At 40.1% G+C, this 25,995-nt stretch overlaps 1 protein-coding gene across 2 annotated transcripts in view; it reads right to left on the bottom strand.

Annotated features, from left to right (window-relative positions):
- NETO2 (neuropilin and tolloid like 2) overlaps positions 1 to 6,299 on the bottom strand; it is a 92,578-nt gene extending 86,279 nt beyond the window's left edge. Inside the window, exon 1 of one of the 2 annotated variants that reach the window (XM_060185619.1) lies at positions 5,910 to 6,299. In XM_060185619.1, coding sequence (XP_060041602.1) covers positions 5,910 to 5,943 — 34 coding nt within the window. In that variant the 5' untranslated portion in view covers positions 5,944 to 6,299. The remainder of the gene's footprint in view (positions 1 to 5,909) is intronic. The other variant, XM_060185618.1, reaches the window with a different exon arrangement.
- Between the last annotated feature and the right edge of the window lie 19,696 nt (positions 6,300 to 25,995).

Below are 25,995 nucleotides of genomic sequence, written 5' to 3'. Positions count from 1 at the left end.
CCACAGTATACTCTATTCTGTACACAGAAGTGATCTTTTCAAAATACAGAAATCAGATTATATTTAGAATCCAAACTCCTTACTTTGATCCCAGAGGTTCTATGTCATCTAACATCATGACCATTGCTATCTATTGCTACAAAGGTCCTCTTTCCCATCAAGTGCAACACATCATGTTAATTTTTGCCTTAGGGATTTCCGCCTAGTATGTTTTTGCATGACAGGAACTTCTCTATTATTCAGGTATTGAGGATTCCATGATTTGTAAAGGATTACTACATTTTCTCCTTCATCTTGTTTTATTACCTAAAGAGCACTTTAATTATTATTTATACTTCCTGGTATTTGCGTACAATCGTGACCATGTCTCTGTCTATTGCTTATTATTTCTCACTATAAAAAGAAGTCCTTGTCTTTCTGATTCACTGGCAGATGTCAGGTGCTTAGAAAATTACTTGCTCCACAATAATAAGCTCAATGAAAAATGACATGAATACATGATGTGACTAAACATAATTCTGAATTATATATTTTATAACTAAAACACAAATACATATTTCAGTTACTAGAAACTACATAGTTTACCCAGCTACTTTTCATATGATTTATAGAGAGTAGGAAAGATTGTTTTTTATTTTCTCTTTTCAAATTCAGTCACTCTTTTCTCAAGCTGACTCAATTTAACTTTGTTATTAATTAAACATGACTCTTTTTAAGGCTGTCTGTTCTAAGCAGCTCAGCGTACGAAAATACAAAGTCTATTAAATCATAAGATAACAGAATGTAACAATCTAACTGATCTCCCTGTACCTAATTTTCTATAAAGAAATAGAATGAGGGGGGCTGGGCGGCAGCACAAGTTAAGCGCACATGGCACAAAGTGTAAGGAATCTGGTTTGAGCTTCCAGCTCCTCACCTGCGGGGGGGGGGGTCACTTCACAGGCATACAAGCTTGTGTTACAGTTTGAAGGAGATCTGCAGATGTCTATCTCTCCTTCTCTCTCAGTTTCTCTCTGTCCTATCCAATAACAACAACAGCAATAACAATAACGACAGTAATAACAAGGGCAGCAAAATGGGGAAAATGGCCTCCAGAGGCAGTGGATTGTAGTGCAGGCACCGAGCCCCAGTGATAACCCTGGAGGCAAAATAAGAGAAAACAGAATAAAATTCTATTAGACTACACTTATGATTTGAGGTATTAGAAGAAATTTTGTTTGTGATTAATTCATATTCCAAATGACATATCAAATTTAATCAAACTCAATTTTACTCAATAGTTAAGAATGGAGATGGATCTTGGTGAACTTTGGGGTCACTCCATCCTGTATATACCAATCACATTGTCAATCATTTTTATAACAATAACTCAATAGCATAAATGTTTTCTCAGTCTCTTTACTATTCAAATGCTCCTGAGATGGCAGTATTTATATACTTTTAATTATACAGAAGTCTTCATAACTACCATCAAACTGTAACACAAGCTTGTCAAATTTTTAACAGAATTTGATATAGTCTTACTCACCAGTGCTGCAATCTCCAGTATATTAGAATAGAATTTTTATATCTGCATGTTTTTATGCTATATTAACTTGAAAGACCAACCAGTTGAGACACCACCTCCAGTCTGTTTCACCAACAAAAAGATGGCTGAAGGGAGGAGAGGACTCTCCTAAGACTCACCAAATGCAAGTGTGTCTCCACTGCTACTGCCCTCAAAATCTGGAGCAGCGGCAGAGAGGCCCTGTGCTGACACCAGAGGACAGAGAACTAATGAGGGAACTCAGAAGATCTAGAACTAGAAAGACCTAAGCTCTCAGATAAATGCATTTTATGTAGGAGCCATGCTAATCTGCTCTATACTCTCAATTTTTAGTATATGTGCAGCTGAAGTAAACACCTGGTAAATGTACCTTGTATTTCTGTGAGTCAGATAACAATTTGCCACAAAGTATCAAAAATTTTTCAGAAACCACTTGATTAAAGATTGACATGGCATGGTTCCTGACCAATTATAGTAGCCCCCAATATTCCATGCCCTCCCCCTTTTTTAAATACAAAAGAATAAGGTACTTGAGTGAAGCATTCTTCTGAGTGCATTCTGCTATTAAGGGAAGTCTGGAAAGCACTGAGCAGGTTACCTTATAGGGCCCTTCCCTACACCTCCCAATTCAAAAATCTAAAGCAATTCAAGAATACATCAAAAATAAATAAATAAACAATCATTCTGCAGGGACATAAACTAAATTATAGAAGACAGTGCTGATTGGTAATAACCAAGAACAGAATTGAGTGATTGTATTACATTTTTGATATCAACTACAACTGAATTGAAAAATGGCTTTGATGTGAACTTGTTTTGTCATGCACATGTGTATATATGCAATACAAATTTTCTTCTAAAAGGTATGCTTGTATACAAAATGCAGATAAAATAAATGCTGGTTGAGGATTTACTATGCTTAAACTATCATTTAATAAGGTTTTTCAACTGCCAATGTTAAAACACTTTCTCTAATTCCTAGAGGAAAACAGAAAGGAGTTAATTTTTAACAAGACAGTACTTGATAGAGGTATCTAAGCAAGAAAAAAAAATCAGAAGTTTGGTACTAGGTATGGTGAGTTATATATACATGTACAGAGGTATGGAGTTATACCCTTAAATTTTGTGTTCTAAATCAGTATTAAGTCAATTTTAGAAAGCCAAAAGAAAAGAGAATAGCCTTGTAGAATTATACTAACTTAGGTGTCATTTCCTTTCCTGAATGAGGATTAAGAATGAAGGAAAGAGGGGCTGGGTGGTGGCACACATGGTTGAGTGCATATGTTACAATGCACAAGGACCCAGGTTTGAGCCCCCAGTCCCCACCTGCAGGAGGAAAGCTTCACAAGTGATAAAGCAGTGCCGTGGGTGTCTCTGTCTCTCACCTTCTCTAGCTCCATTTTCCCTCTCAATTTCTGACTATCAAATAAATAAATAAAGATAATAAAAAAGAATAAATGACAGGAGTTAATATTTGTCACTTCCTCAGGAAAGACTCAAGATACATACCCAAAGAATATTTATATAAATATATATAAATTTAACCACAGTTGACACAACTTTAAGAACTGTCTGGAAGCAAGAGTGCAGAATGAATGAAAATAGCTTTTTTTAAAAAAAGTTTAGGGAGTCGGGCTGTAGCGCAGCGGGTTAAGCGCAGGTGGCGCAAAGCACAAGGACCGGCATAAGGATCCCGGTTCGAACCCCGGCTCCCCACCTGCAGGAGGATCGCTTCACATGCGGTGAAGCAGGTCTGCAGGTGTCTATCTTTCTCTCCTCCTGTCTTCCCCTCCTCTCTCCATTTCTCTCTGTCCTATCCAAAAATGACAACAACAATAATAACTACAACAATAAAACAACAAGGGCAACAAAAGGGAATAAATAAATAAAATAAATATTTAAAAAATTTTAAAAAGTTTAATGTACAATACAGCTATGCTTACTTAGCTCTGACAAATCAAATTTCATATGGCCTGAAATAATCAACGGTAAGTGAATTACTCAGTTTCAACAATATATAAAAGGTTTTAAAAGTCTAGTACAGATACACTTTTGTTCTCATCATGAAAGTAAAACAAAATGAATCGATGCGATCTCAAAGAAAATCACCTTCCACTTAAAACATCACACACTCATTATGGCTGACTTGTAGTTGAAACTGACCATTAGAGTCCAAACAAGGCTTTTGGTAGGTAAAACCTATAATTAATTATACTAATATTAAATAACTGCTTCCATTAAGAAACCCCATGGAAGCTGAAACAATTCAGGGTAGTTATGGGACACTTTTTCATAAAAGTACCCATGGTGCACACAATTAATGGTAGCACTTGGAAAGGCCAATAATTTGTTATAAGGTAACTAAAGAAAATTTAAAATAACAATTCTTGTAAGCATTTGGTCAAACAAAATCAAGTGATACAAATGGGAGTGCAGTGAAAAGGAAGTCTTCTCTTTGCCCCTGTCTCTCCATGTCTCAGATTCCCTTCTCAAAACCACCTTTTCTTAATTTATTGAACCATTCCAAATCAATTCCTCGAACTTAGAAGAGCATACACACAAACTTGAGAAGACTTAAAAATGAGCCTGTTTACTTGCTTTCTACTAACCCTATAGTAATTCAGTTTGAGCTTCAAAAATACTTCAGCATGTAAAATAGTGTAATTTGGGTAACATTAGTTAAAAAAAAAAAAAGTCAGATGTCAGGTACATCCTGATTTCACTGTACACTGTGCCACACTGCAGAATCCTTTCCTAAAAGGTGCAACAACTGAATCTTCACCAAGGTGGCCAGAGAGGGCAGTATCTACCTATGATAAAGGCAAAAGCAGAAAGGCTGCAAATTCCTTCACCATTACAGCAGCACTGGAGATTCTATCCTATCCAGATCAGTTTCCTCAAGTTCTGCAGGTAAAACTGTACAAGAGACATAGAGGCGTAAGCTATTTCACGGGATTGAAGAGGGCTACTTGGATGAACTATCATTAACACTATATTGACATTCCTAAGGCAATCAGAACTAAAAAGAAAACGTGAATAATGGTCATGGTCATTAAAGAAAATCTTTGCTGCATGTTTTATTTGGAAAGAGTAAAAACAGAATTTTAATTTCCAAGAAATAGTTATATAAATCAGAAGGTACACACAAATTGAGTTTTAAAATCTGATTTGAGAAAAAAATTAAGAATTTATGGGATGAATGAAACAGTCAGGCTGAAACGTCCTAGGTTCCCTTACCGTTAATAGTATATACAGTATACAGTTGGGAAGACAAGCATTTAAAATTAACTTGCTGAAATCTCCCTTATGAATTTAGAAATATTTGGAGGGTAGATGATGTGTACAATAAAAAAAAACCCAGAAATCAAAATTATTCTGACACTTCCATAAAACAAAATTTCAAAGTGTTAACATGAAGTAAGGAAAAGCAAACATTTGTCCCTGCTCAGATATCGAGTCACCATGATAAAGCCTGTAAAAGGTTAATCCTCACACTCCTTTCCCAACGTATAAAATATTTCATAAAATGACAAACAAGCATTCAATTTAAACCAGAAGGGGAGGGCAGGGTTGGGGAAGAAGCCCTTTACATTTTGGTGGTGCCTCCTCTAAGGGATGAAAAGGGGGTTTTATTTATTCAGTTGGAGTTTCACAGCCAACTTTGTTATCACAATCTTAATGATCTACGTGTGTACGTACATTCTTATCTAACACAGCACCGCTCGGAAAGTCAGAAACGGCTAACTTAGTTGTGTTGTTGGTAAGGATTCCCGCGGACAGCACTGAGCCGGGGAAAGCAGCCCTCGCCGGCCGCACGTACCGAGGTCCGGGCAGCAGCCGGGCCCAGCGGGTCGGCGCCCGCAGTGGTGCCGCAGCCTCAGGCCGCAGCAGGTGGGATGCCCGCGGTCGCTGCCTGGCTGTGGGAAAACCGCCCAGCCCCGCCCCGCCCGGCCCGGGAGGCGGCTTTTATTGTCTGCGTGCGACTACTTTTCCGTGATTAGATTCGCAGAAGAACCGGCCTTGGCTCCACCGACACGAACCCCGCAACTTTGCAAAGCGACGTGCGGGAAATCCCAGAGAGAGGCGCGAGGGGACGCGCGGCTCGCAGGGCCCCGCCGGGCAGCCGAAAGACCGCAGCTCCCGGCGCGGGTCCCCGTCGGCGGCCGCGTCTCCCCACAGCTGCGGGCGCCCGCCGCGGGCCGGGGGAGACGCGGCCCGGAAACTAGTTAAGCCGCGCCAGGCGCCGAGCCCCTCAGTCCGCCGGCACCAGACAAAGAAGCGCATCGGTGCTGGGCGCCCGGGCGGCACGAGAAGACGCCGCCGCGGCCCGCAGGGGGCGCCGTCCGCGGTTGCCGGCGCTTACCTTTGAGGGCTGAGCCCAGCTGCTCCAGGGCCATGTTCCCTGGCGGCCCGGCGCTCGGCTGGGGCCGCGGCGGCAGCGAGGAGGCGACGGCGTGATGCTCACGGCCCGGCGCGGCAGCAGCCCGGCTCCGTCCCCATCGCCGGCGGGGCAGGGTTCAGGTTCCGTGGCTCGCCCTTCCCGAGGCCCCCTGGCGGGCTCCCGCACGCCCGAGCCCCCCGACGGGCGCCGCCTTGTGCACCGCCTTGTGCACCGTGACGCCCCGTCCCATCGACTGCCCCCAGGACCGAGGGGCGCTGAGGCCAGAGCGGGAACCTGTGCGGGCAGCTGCTCCAGCGGCCGCGGCGCTCGCCCCACTGAAGTAGCGGGCGCGGGGAGCCCGGCTCATTTAAGCGGGGAGCGCGAGCGCCGCGTGGCGGCCGCGCAGCCGGAGCGCAAGTGCCCGCTCAGCCCCCGCCCGCCTGGCCGCCCGCGCGCCCCCTCGCCGTCGCCAGCCAATCGCTGGCTGAGCTGCTCTCGGCCTCGCGCCCCGGAGGGCTGGGCTCCAGGCTGCGACTGTTGGGCCGGGGGCGGGAGGAGGGCAGGGCGCGGACTGGCGGGCGGGACAGAGGCCTCAAGCACGAACCCGAGCCCCGAGAGGTCCGGGTCGCCCCCGCCCGGCCACCGGGCGCCGGGGGAGAGCCAGCGGGAGCCCTCGAGGCCTCCCCCCCGCGGGAGAGGTCGGGGCTGCCCCTTCCCCCTCCACCCCGGCGCCAGTCTGAGTGGGCCCACCCTCGCAGACCCAAAGATCAGACCCCAAAGGGGGCTTGGCTCCAGCACCTCCATCAAGGTCAAAGCAGTGCCCAGCTGGAACCGCCACCGGCAGGTCGGGGCCGAGGGCACCTGAGCCTGTCACTGGCCCTGGCTAGCTGGGTTGACCCCTGGAGGAGGGCTCTCTGAACCCTCACGAACGCTTCCCGAAACACATGTGCCCATGCCCTCGATCTCAGTCTTCATCTCTTGCGGTGGACACTAAGGAGACCGGGGAAACCGGGCCGGAGAGAATGAAGTGCAGAGCTGCACAGAGCGAGGGAGGCAGGCCGGTGAGCTCCCTCCTAGCCACGAAGCCAAGCTGAGGGCCACGCTTGACTCCACTAACAAAAACCTCCAAATTTTCAGGCTCCAGTATACTATGTGCCTGTTTGATCCCCTCCGCGCCTCCCCCTATATTGATCACTCTCTAGAATTACCATGAGCATCCTATTGCTTCATTGTTCCTTGTTTGCTTCCCACTTGCCATCACTCCATTAAATGGGAAGCTGCATTCATAAATTCCTTCACCATCTTAAGTACTGGGTAATGACGATGTGCAAGAAAGCAATGATAGATGCTGGAGAATCATCCACCATAGAATACTTAAGCACATATCTGACACATAGTAGAACTAGTCAAGGAAATTAATAACTAAGAGTAATATCTAATAACTGAAAAAAAAATCTTCTGGGAATATCAGCTCCTCTCTCTGCCCTAACCCTCCAAGAAAGGCACAATCGTAAATTCTCAAAGAAAAAGATACTTCACACTACTTCCTAGCAAAGTATTTTGCCCCTTGGCTTCGGGGGGTATGAAAGACATGTATGTTTGGGCTCCTAAGGATGTATTTACGTATATTACATACAAGGACCACCTAGTAAACAAAGCATTTAAGAACCCTTTTCACAAATTTATTAAAATGACACCTTAGTAGACTAGAACCATAGTAAGAATACTAAATCAAAGTCAGACAAAGGTCAACAAAAAGAATTGGGAATAAGAAGCCCTTGCACCTTCTGAGATGAACAGGTTCTTAAAACAAAGTTGACTGAAAGAATGATGAGTGTGTGTGATGTCATTAAAGAATGTTTCGGTAAGGAAGATTGTGAATGGCAAGTGTAAAGAAGGCAGAAGAACTTTCACACAAGGGTGAGCATTGTGTTTGTGGAAAGCTTGGTGTTATGGTTTAGTAGGTGAGTTTTCATTATGGAATCAAGGTCTTTGTTTGAATGCTGGGCAGAGGAGCTTTAATTTGGAAGAGATAATTATTTTTAGTGGTAAAGGAATGAAGAATATTAATCTGGCAGTTGAAGACATAATAAGCTGGGCACTGTAATTTCTCCCCCTCAACTGTAGTAGTGTGCAAAGTGTATATATAGCACTTTTGATTTATCCTAGTAGCTCTTACTGGTAGTACCATTTTGATAAATCCTAGATGTCTATTCTCTGAAAGTATGTTGTTTGAGAAATAGATATCCAAGGTATAGATTGGGAATGTTCATTTTGGTTTCACTTCCTCTGAAGATACTTTTTTTATGCCCTACAATAATTGTCTATAGCAGATTTTTCAAGGAATGTGTTAAGGCACAGATCATAGCTGAGACTACTGTGTGACCATATGTTAACTAAAAAAGAAAGCAGTTTTGCTTATTGGGAGTCGGGCTGTAGTGCCCCGGGCTAAGCGCAGGTGGCGCAAAGCACAAGGACCGGCATAAGGATCCTGGTTGGAACCCCGGCTCTCCACCTGCAGGGGAGTCGCTTCACAGGCGGTGAAGCAGGTCTGCAGGTGTCTATCTTTCTCTCCTCCTCTCTGTCTTCCCCTCCCTCTCTCCATTTCTCTCTGTCCTATCCAACAACAACAACAATAATAACTACAACAATAAAAAAAAAAAACAAGGGCAACAAAAGGGAATAAATAAATAAAATAAATATTAAAAAAAAAAGCAGTTTTGCATAGCTTTCATTTGGGTGGGTCTGTACTTGAATTATTATTTTCCCAGAAGACCTCCCAGTAGCACCCATTCTGTTCCCAGATTATTTGCCAATTTCCAGGTGATTGAGGGCTCTGCTTTTTGCGCTTTTCCTGATCTGCCATGGATAGGTCTTGCCTCTCTGACAGAATCATTTCTGTAATTAAAATTTAAGTTTTCTCTGACAATATCCCCTACAGCAATTAAGTGGTATTGTGTTGTACTAGCTTGTTATTAGAATGAATCAGTTTATCCCATTTTTAATGTACTAAATAGATTTTTATTTGGGAAGCTTAACATTAAGTGATAACCAAGGAAAGCAAGTTTGCTATGAATAAAATGGTTTGTTTCCCAGGAAATCAATATGTTGAAATCCTAATCCCTATCTAAGATACCTAAGACTAGATGAAGTCATAAGGTGAGGTTCTGCTTTAATAGATATAGTCTTTATCAGAAGAAGTTTCAGAGAACACAAAGCATGGAAGAAATCCTATGAGAAGATACAATGAGGCAGCCATCTGCAAGGCTAGAAAAGAGCTCTTAGCAGAAGTTGAAGTTACTAGCAACTTTTTCCAGGACACCCAAACTCCAGAACTGTGAAAAATGTTATTTTTCTTTTTAAAAAATGTATTTATTTTTAATGACCGAGAGAAAGATACACACAGAGAGCAGCCACAATACTCCTAACTCAGTCAAATTCTGTTTTGCTTTTTCCTTTGTTCTTCTTTCTCAACTTTTGTTTATGAGTGGGATCATTCCATACTCATCTTTGTCTTTCTGATTTATCTCAGTTAACATAATTCCTTCTAGCTCCATCCAGGATGGGTAAAAGAAGATGGTTTCATTATTCTCAATCGCTGAGTAGTATTCCATTCTGTATGTATGTATACCACAACTTTCACAGCCAGTCATCTGTTGTTTCCAGGTTTTTGCTATTATGAATTATGCTGCTATGAACATAGGTGTACACATATCTTTTGGGATGAGTGTGTTTGACTTTTTAGGATATATTCCAAGGAGAGGAATTACTGGGTCATAAGGAAGGTCCATTTCTAGCCTTGTGAGGGTTCTCCAGACTGCTCCACAGGGGTTGGACCAATTTATGTTCCCTCCAGCAGTCCAGGGGGATTCCTTTGTCCCAGCATTTGTTGTTGCTGTTGTTTCCTATGTATGACATTCTCACAACAGTAGGGTGGTATTTCATTCTCTTTATTAGCATTTCTCTGACAATCAGTGACTTGGAGTATTTTTTCATATGTTTGTTAGCCTTTTGTATCTCTTTTGTAGTGAATATTCTGTTCATATCCTCTCCCCACTTTTGAATTGGGTCAGTTACTTTTTTGTTGCTAGGTTTGGTGAGTTCTTTATATATTTTGGTTATCAGCCTCTTGTCTGATGTAAGGCATGTAAAGATCTCCCATTTTGTGAGGAGTCTCTTTTGTGAGGAGGTTTCTTTTGCTGTGCAGAAGCTTTTCAATTTGATAGTACCACTGGTTTATTATTATTATTATTATTGTTATTGTTATTATTATTATTTTGGTCTTCCTTGCAATTGGTTCTGTATAATCAAAGATGCCTTTGAGATGTAGATAGGAATGAGTTTCCCCAATATTTTCCTCTAGGTATTTGATACTTTCTGGTCTAGCATCTAGGTCTTTGATCCATTTGGAGTTTACTTTGTTTCTGGTGAGATATGGTGATTCAGTTTCACTCTTCTATACATTTCAGCCCAATTTTCCCTGCATCATTTATTGAAGAAACACTCCTTTCTCCACTTAAGAGTTGGGGCCCCTTATCAAAAATTATGTGTCCATAGGTGTGAGGGTTTATTTATCTGCTTTCAGTTCTGTTCCACTGATTTGTGTATCTATTTTTGTTCCAGTCCCAAGCAGTTTTGATTATGATAGCCTTATAATATAATTTGAGATCTGGGAATGTGATGCCTCCATTTCTGTTTCTTTTTCTCAAGATTGTTTTGGTGATGCTGGGTGTTTTCTGGTTCCAGATAAATGTTTGTAATTTTTGTTTATTCTCTTAAAGAAAACTGGTGGGACCCTGATGGGTATCACATTAAATTTGTATATGGCTCTGGATAGAATATTCATTTTGATGATGTAAATTCTTCCAATCCATGAGCACTGGGTGTCTTCCTTATCTTATAAGGTTACCAGTCCTACTACATTGAGATTAGAACCTCGTGTAACCGTAATTATATCCTTAAAGACCCTGCCTCAAATGCAGTCACACTGGTGGTGTAGAGATCAAAACATGAATTTGGGAGTAAGGGATAAGGGACATAATTCAGTCCTGATATGCAACACAAATCTAGGAAAGTACCTCAAACTATAGAGCTTAATGACAAAGCTAATCACCACCAGATCAATAAATTAAACTGACCCATATGTCTGAAGCTCTTCATTTATTTATAACTCTCTCTCTCAGTTCCACAGAGTTCATCTGTATTCTGAGTTTCATCATTTCTTTGTTATTTTTTACCAAAACATCCTTAAACAATATAGTCTTTTGAACAGAAGTATGCCATATGTATGTATTCTTTTGTATCTTTCTTGCTCCTTTTTTTTTTTTTTTGCTTTACAGGATTAATCTGCTACATATATCTATTTATTAAATTTCATGGTTCTGTAGTATTTCATTGTATTTAATATTTAAAATTCATGTAGAGGGAATTTTAGTCAGTTTATTACCCTTTTGGCCACTATGGACATTGCTGCTATTTTTATACTTGTGTCCTTTTGTACATCTGTAAGAATTAAAAATATAATTGCTGTGTAGAATTAAAGCATACATATCTTTTAAAAAATCATTTACTTATTCATTATTAAGTAGAGACAGAGAGAAGTAGAGGGGGGAGAAGGAAATAGAGAGGGAAAGAGACAGAGAGACACCTGCAGCCCTACATCACCATTTGTGAAGTTTCATCCCTGCGGATGGGGACCAGGGGCTTAAACCTGGGTTCTTGCACACTGTGATGTGTTTGCTTAGTGCTTAGCCAGGTGCACCACTGCCTTGCCCGAAAGCATACATAAATTAAATAAAAGTATAGGCAAGTACTGCTTTATAAAGTGATTATACTTAAAAAAAAACTTAAGTAATAGTAGCTAAGACACTGGAAAGGTGAGGAAAGATGCAGCTTTGGTGTACTGCTCCATGATGGTCAAAAGAAACTTAAATTGGAGGTGAGGGTGTTTTGCAAATACCTATCACAAGGTGATGAGAAATTGTACCCATGTACAATTTCTTTGTACTCAAGCCCATTAGCCCCTTCCCAGTAAAGTTATATAAAAAAGAGTAGATGAGACTTTTTTACATTAAAAAATTTTATTAGTGATTTAATGTTGATTTACAAAATTACATGTCATACTGTTCCCACTTCCAGAATTCTGAATCCCCCATGCCTTCATTGCAAGCCACAGCAGTTCTCCTAAGGTTGCAGACATGAGTTAACTATCATCTCTATAACTATCTGTCTAGATTTGTACATAATTACTCCCCTTTTTTTTTTCCAGGTCCAGTCCTCTCTTCCCCTCCAAGCCACTGTTGACCCTATCACTACATCCCAATGTCCCTCTTTTTTCCCTCCTTTCTCTGGGTTCATGATGGAGCCTGAGTTCAGAGTACTCTTATCCTCTTCCTCCTATATCACTTATCCCCCACAAGGAATATGGATCAATATTGTCTTGGGGTGTAGGAGTTCTGGCTTCTGTAACTGCTTCTCCACTGGACATGGGTATCAGCAAGTTGATCCATACCCCCAGCCTATTTCTGTCTTCCCCTAGTGGGATAGATCTCTGGAGAAGTGAGGTTCCAGGACACACTGGTAAGGTAGTCTTCCCAGAGATGTCAGGATGGAATCATGGTAGCGTCTGCAACTTGGTGTCTGGAAGGTGGCAGAACATAAAGTAAGACAAAATGGTTAATGAACAGGAATCAACAGAGCAGATGAAATTAGGGATATTGGGGTGGAAGGAAGCTAGGCATGTTTCTAGAGGTCTATGGTAGTTTTTGCTTGAGTTTGAGAGCTAACATGAACTTAGATAAAAAAAATGTTGTCTGAATTTATGGAATATACATTCGGTGAAGTATTATTCTGCAAACAAAAAAGATGATGTGACTTTTGGAACAAAATGGTTGGAACTGGAGTCACCAAGTTGCAGATGCTATCATGATGCCAACCTGACTTCCCTGGGCAGATGACCTCATCTCTTTTTATTGCTGCCTGGGTTGTCAACTAGGGCTCAGTGCCTGAATGACAAATCCAACACTCCTATTGGCCATTTTAACTTTTTTTTTCACCTTTTTTTTTTCTTTGATAAGTCAGAGAAAAATTTTTGAAAGGGTGTGGGGGATATAGAGAAAGAGAGAGACAGAGACACCTGCAGTACTTGCTTCACTGCTCATAAAACTTCCCTTCTACAGGTAGGGAGCAGGGGTTTGAACCCAGGACTTTGAATAACCTGTGTGCTTAACCAGGTGTGCTACCACCTGGCATCTTTCTTTGTTTTCAAGTAAAATGGGTTAAACAACATTTTACATATTTATTGGCTCCTTGAATTCGTGTATTTGGGGTATGTGTGTGTGCGTTTGTGTGTATGTGTGTGTGTGTGTGTGTGTGTGTGTGTGTGTGTTGTGTGTGTCCTGGACTGTCTAATTTTGTGGAACTTTTCCATTTTGGCTACTAATGAGTTAAATGTATTTAAAGGCTTGTACTTCACTTCATGGCTTGTTTATACTTAAAAAAATTTTTTTAATCTTTTAAAAATATTTATTCCCTTTTGTTGCCCTTGTTGTTTTATTGTTGTAGTAATTGTTGTTGTTGTTATTGATGTCATCATTATTGGATAGGACAGAGAAATGGAGAGAGGAGGGGAAGACAGAGGGGGAGAGAAAGACACCTGCAGACCTGCTTCACTTGTAAAGCGACTGCCCTGCAGGTGGGCAGCCAGGGGCTCTAACCAGGATCTTTATGCTGGTCCTTGTGCGTTGTACCACCTGCACTTAACCCACTGCGCTACCACCCGACTCCCTGTTTATACTTTCTAAACTGTTTGTGAATCATATAATTTTTTTATTTCAGTGTATGAGAATAAATCATTTTCCCCCTTATTGGTTTTATCTGATTTAAGCAAGAATTCCACCTCATCATAGAATAAAAGTATTTATTATTAAGTACTAAAACCTTATAAACTTGTATTTCAATGTATTCTCTAATCCACCTGTTTAATTGCTAATAATACTATTATAATTTTGTGTTATGCTTTAGTATCTGACAGAGTAAATTCCTGTTCTTTACAAGATTTCCATGATCATTCTTGGCCCTTAGTTTTTACATCTACATTTTAGGAGCAGTATATGAAACTCAGGAATAACAGTAGCAAAACCTACTGGAATACTGGGTGAAGAAAGGGATGATTTGACAGTCCTGTCCATGAACATTGTATTTATGTTAATTGATTTATTTATTTAGTATTTCTAAGAAAATTTATTATTTACTCTACAGAATATGGTATATCTTATGTTATATTGATTATTGTATACTTTAAAATTGTTATTTATATATACACATATATATTATTTAGAAATCCATTTTATCATTACAAATGAGGACTGATGAGAAATTTCTAAACCACTAGATTTAGAAGCTATATACAGCATACCCATAGCCAATATCATACTCAATGGTGAGAAACTGAAAGCTTTTCCTTTTAGATCAGACATAGTATAGGGCTGTCCACTATTATCACTGCTGTTCAGTGTATTCTTGGAATACCTATTCATAGAAGTTAGACTAGAGAAAGGAATAAAAGGGATATAGATTGGGAACACAGAAGATGTCAGTATTTGCAGGTGGCATGATAATGTATGTAAAATAATCAAAATAATTCTGCAGAAAACTCCTGGAAGTTACTAGGCAAATATAGTTAGGTGGCAGGCTACAAAATCAAGATACAAAGGTTAGTGACATTCCTCTATGCAAACTGAAAACCAGAAGAAGAAACACAAAAATCATTTACTGTCATTTATTATTTATTTTTATCAGAGCACTATTCAGCTCTGGCTTATGGTGGTGCAGGGGATTGAAACTGGAACCTGCAGAAGCCTCAGGCATGAGAGTCTGTTTGCATAACCATTATGCTATCTACCCCCGCCCATATTTTTATTTATTTTATTTTAATGAGAGTGATACAGATAAAAACACCAAAGCACTGATTAACTCTGGCTTATAGTGGTGCTGGAGATTGAACCTGGGAGCTTGGAGCCTCAGGCATGAAAATCCTTTAAAAAAAAAAAAAGAAAATCTTTTGCATAACCATTATGCTGTTTCCCAAGCATGAAATCAGTCACTTTATACTAACAAAAACAATTAGGTATCTAGAGATAAACTAACAAAGGAGGTGAAACACTAGTACACTGAAAATTTGAGTCACTACGAAAGGAAATAGAAAAAAAAAGAAACCATAAAAATCAACATTTAAAAAATTACCATGGTATCCAAGGCCATATACAGATTTAATGCAATCCCTGTAAGGTTCCAATGGATTTCTTCAAGGAAATAGAACAGAAATTATAAAAGCTTATCTGGAACTGGAAAATTTTAAAATTTCCAAAGAAATCCTGAGATGAAAAAAACAAGGTATCATGGTATCATGCTTTTTTTTTTAGGTATCATGCTTCCTTACCTAAAATTATACTACAGGACTATTATAATCAGAACTACCTGGTATTGGAACCAAAACAGGTACATAAACCAGTGGAATAGGAATGCAAGTCTAGAAATAAATCCCAACATATACAAGTTTTTGAATAAGGGGTCCCAAAATATTACATGAAGAAAGGAGAGTCTCTTCAACAAATGATGCCAGAAAAATTGAATTGAAATGGACAGGAAAAAACTGGACTATCAAATTTGCCATGTGCAGAAGTCAACTCCAGATGGATAAAAGAAATTTTCAAATATTTAGAGGAAAATATTGGCAGAATGCTTTTAGACCAGCCTTAAAATATCTTCAATGACTCAAAACCAACAGCAAGAGAAAAAAATATGAAAATAAACCAGTGGTACTACATCTGAAAAAACTGTGCATATCAAAAAACATAGGGATGCTTGTGTCCTTTGGATAAGGTAATTACATTTTTTTCTTTAAAGGACTCGCATACAGTCTTCAAAAAACGTTGCACTAGTTTTCATTCCCATCATCAGTATAAAAGAGTTCCTTTTGTCTACAACGTCAACACTTGCCATTTCTTGTTTGGTTGATGTACAATATTCTCACAGGTTGAATCTCAATGCTGTTTTAATTTGTATTTCTCTAATAACAAGTGAAGTGGAACATTTTTTCTTTTTTAATTATGTATATGTTTTATTCATTGATTTAAGTAAAATAACAATCATCAAACAATTTAATGTTTTATTTCAGTAAGATGGTTTTGTTCTCCTGCATTATGTATTGGATTAAAAAATGAAACATCTACTTTAAGAAGTTAAGAGTCATAGAAGTTAAACTTTGGAGTATTTTCTTTATTATAGTGGACAACAGAAACAGAGATCCACGTTAAGAGTCACAGTTAAAACCTGTGGGTCATTTGTATGTTAGTCTTTTGTCAGATGTGTGATGTGCAAATATCTTTTCCTACTTACTGGTTTCCCTGATTATCCTTGTATATTGTGCTTTGATGTGTAGAAATTTTTTTTAGTTTCATGTAGATCCATTTATCCACTCTTGTTTTCATTTTGTATGCCTCTGGGATTGGTCTCCAAATATATCTTTAACATGATGATTCTGCTAAATCTCACTGATGTTTTCTTCTATAAACTTCAGAATTTCTGGCTTAAAGTTCAAGTGTTTAATCCATTTTGATTTGATATTGGTGTATGGTATTATGTGGTGATCTAGTTTCACTTTGCTACATGTGGTTGTCCAATTATCCCACCACCATTTATTTAAGAGGTCTTCTTTATCCCATTAAATAGTTTTGGCCCTTTTGTCATATATTAAGTATGTGCATGGACTCATTTTTTTGGCTCTAGATTCTACTTCATTGATACAAGTATCCATTTTTATTCCAGTACCATGCTATTTAATTTCTACTGCTTTGTAGTATAAACTGAAGTTGGAGAGTTAATACCTCCACATTTTTCCTTAGAAGTGCTTTTAGCTAAACAGGTTTGGTTTTTTTTGTGGTTCCACACAAGTCTTTGAACAAGTTGTTCAATTTCCTTGAAAAGTGATTTCCATCTTACTAAGTTTTGCTCTGATTTTGATTATTTCCTTTCTCTCTTACTGACTTCTGATTCTTTTTGTTGCTCTTTTTCTAGCTGACTTAGATGTGATGTTAGATGGTTTACTGGAAATCTTTACTATTTGTTAATGTGGGCCTGTATTGATATAAACTTCTCTCCTAGGACAGTTCTTGCTACACAGGATCTAGTTGCCATTCTGGTTTTTGTTTTGAGGTTGTTTTATGTTCTTGTTGGCTCTATTTGCTTCTGCTTGTTATTTTATATGGATGGTTTTTATAATGGTCTTACCTACTATATGTATGTTTCTTATTTGTCTCTGATATTTTTTGTTTTGTGGTTGTCATGAGTATTGTGTCTAAATTTCAGTATCTACAACTGCCTTTTTTAAATGTTTATTTACTTACTGGGTAGAGATAGCCAGAAATTGAGAGGAAGAGGGAGATATTGAGATAGGGAGGGAGACAGAGAGACACCTGCAGCACTGCTTCACCACTCTTGAAGCTTTTCCCCTGAAGGTTGGGACAGGGGGCTTAAACCCAGGTCCTTGTGCACTGTAATGTGTGCACCACTCCCTGGCTTCTACAACTGCCCTTTTTTAAGTTGATTCACCAACATTTGATTGTATCACTCTGTCCATTTCGCCTTTCCCTTTCCTGCATCTATGTTTTTCTCTGTTGGTTTTGTGTCCCTGGTTCAATTCTACTCCTGACAATTTCATTAAAAGTTGGAATTTCTTTTCATTGTCCTTTCATGTGGGACTCTTCTCACTAATTCTTGCAAAGCTGAATTGCTAGTGGTGAATTCTTTCAGTTTCTGAAAAGATCTTTACTTGTCCCTCATACTTGAAGGATACTTTAGCAGGATAGAATATTTGTGACTGTCAATTTTTATCTTTTTTTGTGTAGGGCAAACAAATGGGGGGGTATTTATTTTATTATTATTATTTTTTTGCTTTACTAATTGTTTCTTTTTTATTTTTTTATTTGTAAAAAGGAAACATTGACTAAACCATAGGATAAGAGGGGCACAACTTTACACAGTTCCTACCACCAGAATTCTGTATCCCATTCCCTCTCCTGATAGCTTTCCTACTCTTTAACCCTCTGGGTGTGTGGACCCAAGGTCCTTGCAGAATGCAGAAGGTTGAAGGTCTGGCTTCTGTAATTGCTTCCCCACTTAACATGGGTGTTGACAGGTCAATCCATACTCCAAGCCTGTTTTTGTCTTTCCCGAGGGGGAAGGGCTCTGGGGAAGCAGAGCCCCAGGACACATTGGTGGGGTTGTCTATCCAGGGAAGTCTGGTCAGCATCATGCTAGCATCTGGAACCTGGTAGTTGAAAAGAGAGTTAACATACAAAGCCAAACAAATTGTTGATCAATCATGGACCTAAAGGCTGGAATAATGCAGATGAAGTTTTGGAGGGCCCTCCATTTTGTAGATAGCTAGTAGGCATATTTTAGTTATATTCCAAAGGGCCTGTGGCTATACTAGTGTTTTTGTTTTGTTTTGTTTTGTTTTGTTTTGCCTGAGCCTGAAACCTGATATGCAGATAGGTCCTAATTATTTTCTGAGGAGGTGATGTCATGGCTGGCAGAAGGACCAGAAAGCTGGATCAGGGAAGAGAATAGCACCCAAATATGAGAAAGGTATATAAATATTGTTGACTGCAAAACCCATCGATTTGATGTGGTCTAGGGCCCATATTCAGCTTAGGCACCTATGTGACCTCTGCATCCCTGTAGATCTGAGCTCACATTCTATGGTCATAAGTAGGAATGTTCCAAGCTGCCAATATCAGGACCCATCTTTCTCAGGTGTAGCATAGAGTATGTTGTCCATCCTCCCTTGGGAGGATGGAACATTCTCTACCATGGTTGATCCAAGTTGAGGGCTAGGTCCTATGGGGGCCCACAAAGGGTCTATGGTGTTGTTCCTGCTAGGAATGACCGGTAACAGTGGAGAGAGGTATTTATTCGAGGTCTAGGCCCATCATGTCTGTTTGGGAATCTCAGGACTTCAAATGGGGGATTTATTACAATGCAGGTTATTATTGCAGCAAATAAGCAAAGGGGCAAAGATCAGCTAGTCATGATGGCAGGAGCCATGAGCCTAAGCTGGGCTACATGTATTCAGGTGAGAAGAAGCATGGCAGTTACCAGGGAGAAGAAGAAAAGGCAAGGGCCATAGGAACAGTGTTTGTTTGCATGAGCAGACAGTTCAAACTGAGAACACATTTCTGGCAGACAGTTACTTAAATGACTTATGCTTATCAGGCTGACCTCAGCTATATGCTAACTATGTTCGTGTCCTAATATTGAATAAATTATTCCTTCCCAGTACTGAAATGATCCTTTTCATCTTATTTTGTCAAATACTCAACTATAACTCTCTTCTGTAAGTTATGTTGAAAATGAGATGCTCTTATATATGTATATGGCTGAGTTCCTAAGGAATTTTACAACCCTACCCAGGAACTTCCTCTCTTGAAAACTTTCAGAGGAGGCTGTGTAAAAGTTAAGCAAAACAAAACAAACATCTCATCATTATTTATTTTTTTGTCATTGCTGGGGCTACCCTGCTTTGGGCTGACATTTTGAAATGGAAAGAGAGAGGTAGAAACCATGGGGAAAGATCCCATAATACTAAAGCTTCTTCCAATGTTGTGGGGAGCAGACTTGGACATGGGTGTGCACATTATAAAGCAGGTGCATTATCCAAGTGAGCTATTTTGTAGACCAATCTCTTGACTACTAAATGGTCTCATATTTCAATATGAATCTCTTGTAAGCTAGGCTGGGGCTCTTGAAGATCTGCTCTGGAATAGGAGGCTTCACTGGTCTAAATAAAAGCAGACCAATACACTTTTTCTATTTTTTTAATTTTTATTTATAAAAGAGAAATATTGACAAGACCACAGGATAAGAGGGGTGCAATTCCACACAGTTCCCACCAACAGAACTCTGTATCCCATCCCCTCCCTTGATAGCTTTCCTCTTCTTTATCCCTCAAGGAATATGGACCCAGGATCATTATGGAGTGCCTTCTGCAGAAAGTGGAAGGTCTGGTTTCTGTAATTGCTTCCCCACTGAACATGGGCTTAGACAGGTTGATCCATACTCCCAGCCCCTCTCTCTCTTTCCTTAGTGGATCAGGGGTCTGGGGAGGCAAGGCTCTCAGACACATTGGTGGGGTCATTTGCCTAGCAAAGTAAGGTTTGGTATCATGGTAGCATCTGGAACCCGATGGCTGAAAAAGTTAAGATATAAAGCAGAACAAATTGTTTATTAATCATGAACCTAAAATGTATTGCAGGTGAAGATTTGGGATCTCCATTTTGGAAAAAGCTATTTGGGATCTCCATTTTGGAAAAAGGACTATTTTAGGTATATTCCAAGGGTCCATGACTACTTGTTTTTGCCTGAGCCTGACATCTAATCTTCAAATGGACCCAAGTTATTGTCTGGGAAGATGGTGTCATAGTTGGAAAAAGGACTAGAAAGCTGGATCAGGGAAGAGAGTTGTTCCCAGATATGGGGAAAATATATAAATATTGTTAACTGTAAACCCTATCGATTTGATCTGTGCCCCATACTCAGCAGAGGAGCCTATGTAACCTCTGCATTCCTGGCATTCTGTGGTCACAGCTGGGAACATTCCAGGTTGCACTGATTTCAGGACCCATCTTCCTTGGGTACTAGGTAGAATATGTTGTCGAACCTTTCCTCGGAGAATGGAACATTCCCTACCATTTTTGATCCACATTGAGGACAAGGTCCTATAGGGACCAACAAAGGGCTCCATTATGTTGTTCCTGGTGGAGATGACCAGTGGCAGTGGAGAGAGATATTTGTTAGAGGTCTAGGGCCATCATGTCTGTGTGGGAATCCCAGGACTCCCTGACTAGGGCACCAGATGATGGGGTGGCCTGGTAGTGACCAAAGAGTCATCATTAAAGTGTGCCAGTCTCTTGCCCTTTTTCAGCTTTTGTAGTCCTTGCTTTGTCTGACAAGGCTAGTTTTGTAGTGATTGAGGGAAGTGTAATAGGAAGTAGGTGAAGAGGTTATCTATGTCTAAGTAGAAACTATTTCATTAGGTACTTTATGGCGTCTTTTTGGATCTACTTGCTTGCTGCATTTATTGACTCGCTGCAGACTATTGTGCACTTTTGCTTTAAGGTATATGCTTTCCCCTATTTATGGATACATGTGTACATATGCCCTATCCCATGGGCCCTGGTCTATATCTAGGTTTTGAGTTTTGTTTTAAAATGCACCACCCAAAATGGAATTAAGGAGTCCTATGAGTTAGGAAAGATCTCACCAGAGTAATGAAGCTGAAGAGTTTACATTCCATGCTTGAAGTCTCTGAACACAGTCCAAGTGAAATATGTCGAGGTGGTACTGGTTGCATTGCTTAGATTGGGATCAGCAGATGCAGTATCAGTTGGTATGAATTGAGAAAAGCATGCTGGAAAGTGAGTCCCACCCTAGAGGTTCCAGGACTGGGAGACATATGGGCTTTATAGAGAATGGGGAAGTTTCCTGCTGTCTTAGGTTTTAAGAAGGTAATAGATAGTTACTGCTATAACCAAGCTATTTGGCAATTGGTTTACCTTTGAAAATCCCATTGTTAGGATTTACTATATCATACAAGACTTCATCATAACTTATGTCCTTTAATGCAATTTAAATATAGCTGTATCTTAAAAAGTAGTACCACCAGTTGCTCTGTTCTCCCTGGTCTAAGCTTTTAGGAGATTTAATATTTCAAAGAACAAGTCATTATTAGAAATGTATTAACAGGGAGTCAGGCAGTAGCACAGCAGGTTAAGCGCACGTTGCATGAAGCTCAAGGCCTGCATAAGGATCCTGGTTCAAGCCCCCGGCTCTATATACACCTGCAGGGGGGTTGCTTCACAAGCAGTGAAGCATGTCTCCAGCTGTCTATCTTTCTCTCCCCCTCTCTGTCTTCCCCTCCTCTCTCCATTTCTCTCTGTCCTACGTAACAAAGACAACATCAAAAACAACAATAATAACTACAAAAACAATAAAAAAACAAGCGTAACAAAAGGGAAAATAAATAAAATTTTTTTAAAAGAAATGTATTAACAATTTGGGCTCACTGTTAATCAGTCAATAGGATTATCAATTTGAAGTCTTAAGTGCTTAGACTGAAGGAACTCAGCTATGGTCTATGCATCAAAATGAGACATTCAATCCATTTTCCCCTCTCACATTTATTAAATAGTGATTTGTGAGACTATAAGTTAATAGGAGTGTATATTAACACCATTACCACCATGAAAGGTCTGTGTGCATTTCCCCTCCACCAGTACCCCTCCCACACTGAAGTTAAACAGCTACCCTCACCCTCTACCCAGAGAATTTTTTTCTTGGTACCATACTCCAAACTCAGTCAGATTCTGCTTTGAGTTTCCCTTTTTCAATTTCTGTTTATGAGTGGGATCATCCCATACTCAACTTTGTCTTTCTGACGTAGCTCACTTAACATAATTCCTTCTAGCTCCATCCAAGATGGGTCAGAAGAGATGGGTTCATTTTTTAAAATATTTATTTATTCCCTTTTGTTGCCCTTGTTGCTTTATTGTTGTAGTTATTATTGTTGCTATTGTTATTTTGATGTAATTGTTTTCGCATAGGACTGAGAAATGGATAGAGGAAGTGAAGATAGAGAAGGGGAGAGAAAGGTAGACACCTGCAGACCTGCTTCACCATATGAAGGGAACCCCCTGCAGTTGGGGAGGTGGGGGCTCGAACTGGGATCCTTACATTGGTCCTTGCTCTTTGCACCACCTGTGCTTAACCCACTGCGCTACCACCCGACTCCCCTGGGTTCATTGTTCTTAATAGCTGCATATTATTCTATTGTGTAGATATACCACAGCTTTCTCAGCCATTCATCTGTTGTTGGGCACCTGGGTTGCTTCCAGGTTTTAGCTATTACAAATTGTGCTGCTATGAACACAGGTGTACACATATCTTTTTGGTTGTGTTATGGAGTCCTTGGCATATATCCCCAGAAGAGGAATTACTGGGTCATATGGAAGGTCCATGTCTAGCCTTGTGAGAGTTCTATAGACTGCTCTCCACAGAGGTTGGACCAATTTACATTCCCACCAGCAGTGCTGGAGTGTTCTTTGGTCACCAAAACTTCTCCAGCATTTGTTGTTGCTGTCCTTTTTGATGTATGCCATTCTCACAGGGGTGAGGTGGTATCTCAATGTTGTCTTTATTTGCATTTCTCTGACAATCAGTGAAATCAGTGAAAAATCCAGCAATTTTTCATATATTTATTAGCCTTTTGGATCTCAGGTTGGGGTGGAGCCAAGATTTCAATGTGACAACATCTCCTGACTTTCTCTCTGCAAAGCAGCTGATTAAAACTGGGAAATTCCAAATGAGGGTAAGATGTCCAGTGATGGAGGAATTGTACAGGAAGGGTCAGAGAGGAGCCAAGGAAGATGTGGGATAATTGTGAAAGCATGGTAAGAGCATAGGGGAACTCCCATAATAAAAATGGAGGTCTGAAAAGACCTGTCAGCCTCTCCCTTTCACGGGTTGAGCATGGAAGGAAAAGCTTTCCTGACTCAATTTCCTTTTGTCAGTCTCCCAAGCATCACAAAGGCCTACACCCCCTAACACTTAACTCATTCCCTTGTTACAAACCAAATGGTTGCCTGCTTAAAGTTCACTATAAGTTCACCATCATTAATCACATACAAACTATACTCCATCATCCTACCCTGTCAGTAGAATAATAATAAGACCCACACTCTATTTCCTTGTTCTTTGATCACTACTCCATGTATCAATATTCTGCTTTTCTCTGTTTACCTCTCCCTTGCTGGTATAATTAGTATATTTTTATAAATACCTTCAGTTAATTAACTCTCTTACCCAATAGCCACTAATCATCCTTGAACTCTCCTCTACCCCTATCAATTCTCTTCATTCCTTAGATTCTTCACCATGAAGGTTCTGACCTTTAGAAACCAATCATTATTGTCACATGTGAAAAATGTTCTTTGTTCTCGGAGACTTCTGGAGGTGGGGCTATGAGCAGCAGCAGGTCTGTTTCTCTCCTCTCCTCTCCTGGATCAACTAGGAATACCAAAGGAGACTACCTGGGACTGAAACAAGACAGGACTAGAACGACTACAGGAACCCACCAAATCACTGGTGAGTGCAAACACATGTGGCTGGTGACAGAGAGGAGCCTAGGGAGAGACTAAGTGGAAACAGTCTGACGGTCTGTCAGTTGAGACACCACCTCCAGTCTGTTCCACCAACACGGGGACTGCTGAAGGGAGGAGAGGACTCCCTGGAGACTCACCAAGTGCAACCCTTAGTCTCCATTGCTACTGCCCTCAGAATCTGGAGCAGCAGCAGGGAGGGACATTGGGGGACAGAGATCTAACCAGGAAATTCAGGAGAAGATCTATACCTCAGTGGCATAGCTGTGGGGCTGTGAAAGTCTCTTTGCATAACCACCGGACTATCTCTGCCACACCCTGCCTTATCTCTTGGTCAGGAGTCAGTTATTAAGAATCCTACTTATAGTTAGAAGCCCTCAGGCTCCCATAGCCTACAGAAAAGAAAAATAAAAAATAAAAAAAGAGGCTTTTAAATCACTGAGCTCCAACTCAGGGATTAAAATACTATTGAAACAACTGTTAACTCCCACCACTGTGAACCCTTTAATTATCTTACTTAGACACAAGTCAATCCAGGCAATAGTGATCAGTAATTTGAAAAGTACTAAGAGAGGGAACTCGTAACATAATATATAAAATGGGTAAACCAACAAGAAGAAATATTGGAGAAACTAACCAGGACAACAGTCCAGATAAAAGCCCCCCAAAGGGTGAAGCACAAAATAACGAGTTCAACATCCAAACATTAGCTAAGGAAATAATCACAGGAGTTAGTAAAGAGTTTGAAAGAATTGTAATTATAAATACAGGAACAACAAATGAGACTCTGGAAGAAAACACTAACTATCTCAAGGTTATTAGAGAGCTGAAAGCTGAAATAGCTGAGCTAAGAACACAACTAGCTGAACAAGCTAAAACTGTATCAGAACAGGGAAACAAAATAGATGAACTCCAGAAAACAGTAGAGGGCAGAGAGAATAGAATCAGTGAGGATGAAGACAGAATTAGCAAGATTGGGGATGAATTAGAAACAACTAGAAAAGAAGTAAGAGATCTAAAAAAGAGATTAAGAGATGCTGAAAACAACAACAGAGACCTATGGGATGACTTCAAAAGAAACAATATACACATTATTTGCTTACCAGAGGAAGAAAGAGAGGGAGAGGAAGAAAGCATTCTTCAGGCCATAATAGCTGAAAACTTCTCTAGTCTAGACAACATCAAAGACAAAGATTCAAGAAGCCCAGAGGGTCCCAAACAGAATTAACCCAGACTTAAAGAAACCAAGACACATCCTATTTAGAATGGAAAGGAATAAGGATAAAGAAAGGATCCTGAAGGCTGCAAGAGAAATCAAAGAATCACCTACAGAGGAAAACCCATAAGATTAGCAGCAGACTTTTCCACACAAACACTACAGGCCAGAAGAGAATGGCAAGATATCTATCGAGTGCTCAATGAGAAAGGCTTTCAACCAAGAATACTATATCCTGCTACACTGTCATTCAGACTAGATGGAGGCATCAAAACCTTCTCAGACAAGCAACAGTTGAAGGAATCAACCATCACCAAGCCTGTCCTGAAAGAAGTTCTGAAAGGTCTTCTATAAACAACCAGACCACCACAAATAGGACATATGTCAGAACACTCTAAAACTCTACAAGAATGGCGTTAAAATATCTTCAATATTTGATATCAATAAATGTCAGTGGCCTGAATTCACTTTTAAAAGATGGATCAGAAAATACAACCCAACAATATGCTGTCTACAGGAAACCCACCTAACTCAACAAGACAAACACAGACTTAAAGTGAAAGGATGGAAAACTATCATACAAGCCAATGGCCCACAAAAAAGGGCTAGAACAGCTATTCTCATATCTGACATGATA

Source organism: Erinaceus europaeus, chromosome 2, assembly GCF_950295315.1.
Source record: "Erinaceus europaeus chromosome 2, mEriEur2.1, whole genome shotgun sequence".
Classification (NCBI taxonomy): Eukaryota; Metazoa; Chordata; class Mammalia; order Eulipotyphla; family Erinaceidae; genus Erinaceus; species Erinaceus europaeus.
This window is presented reverse-complemented; position numbering and strand designations above follow the sequence as displayed.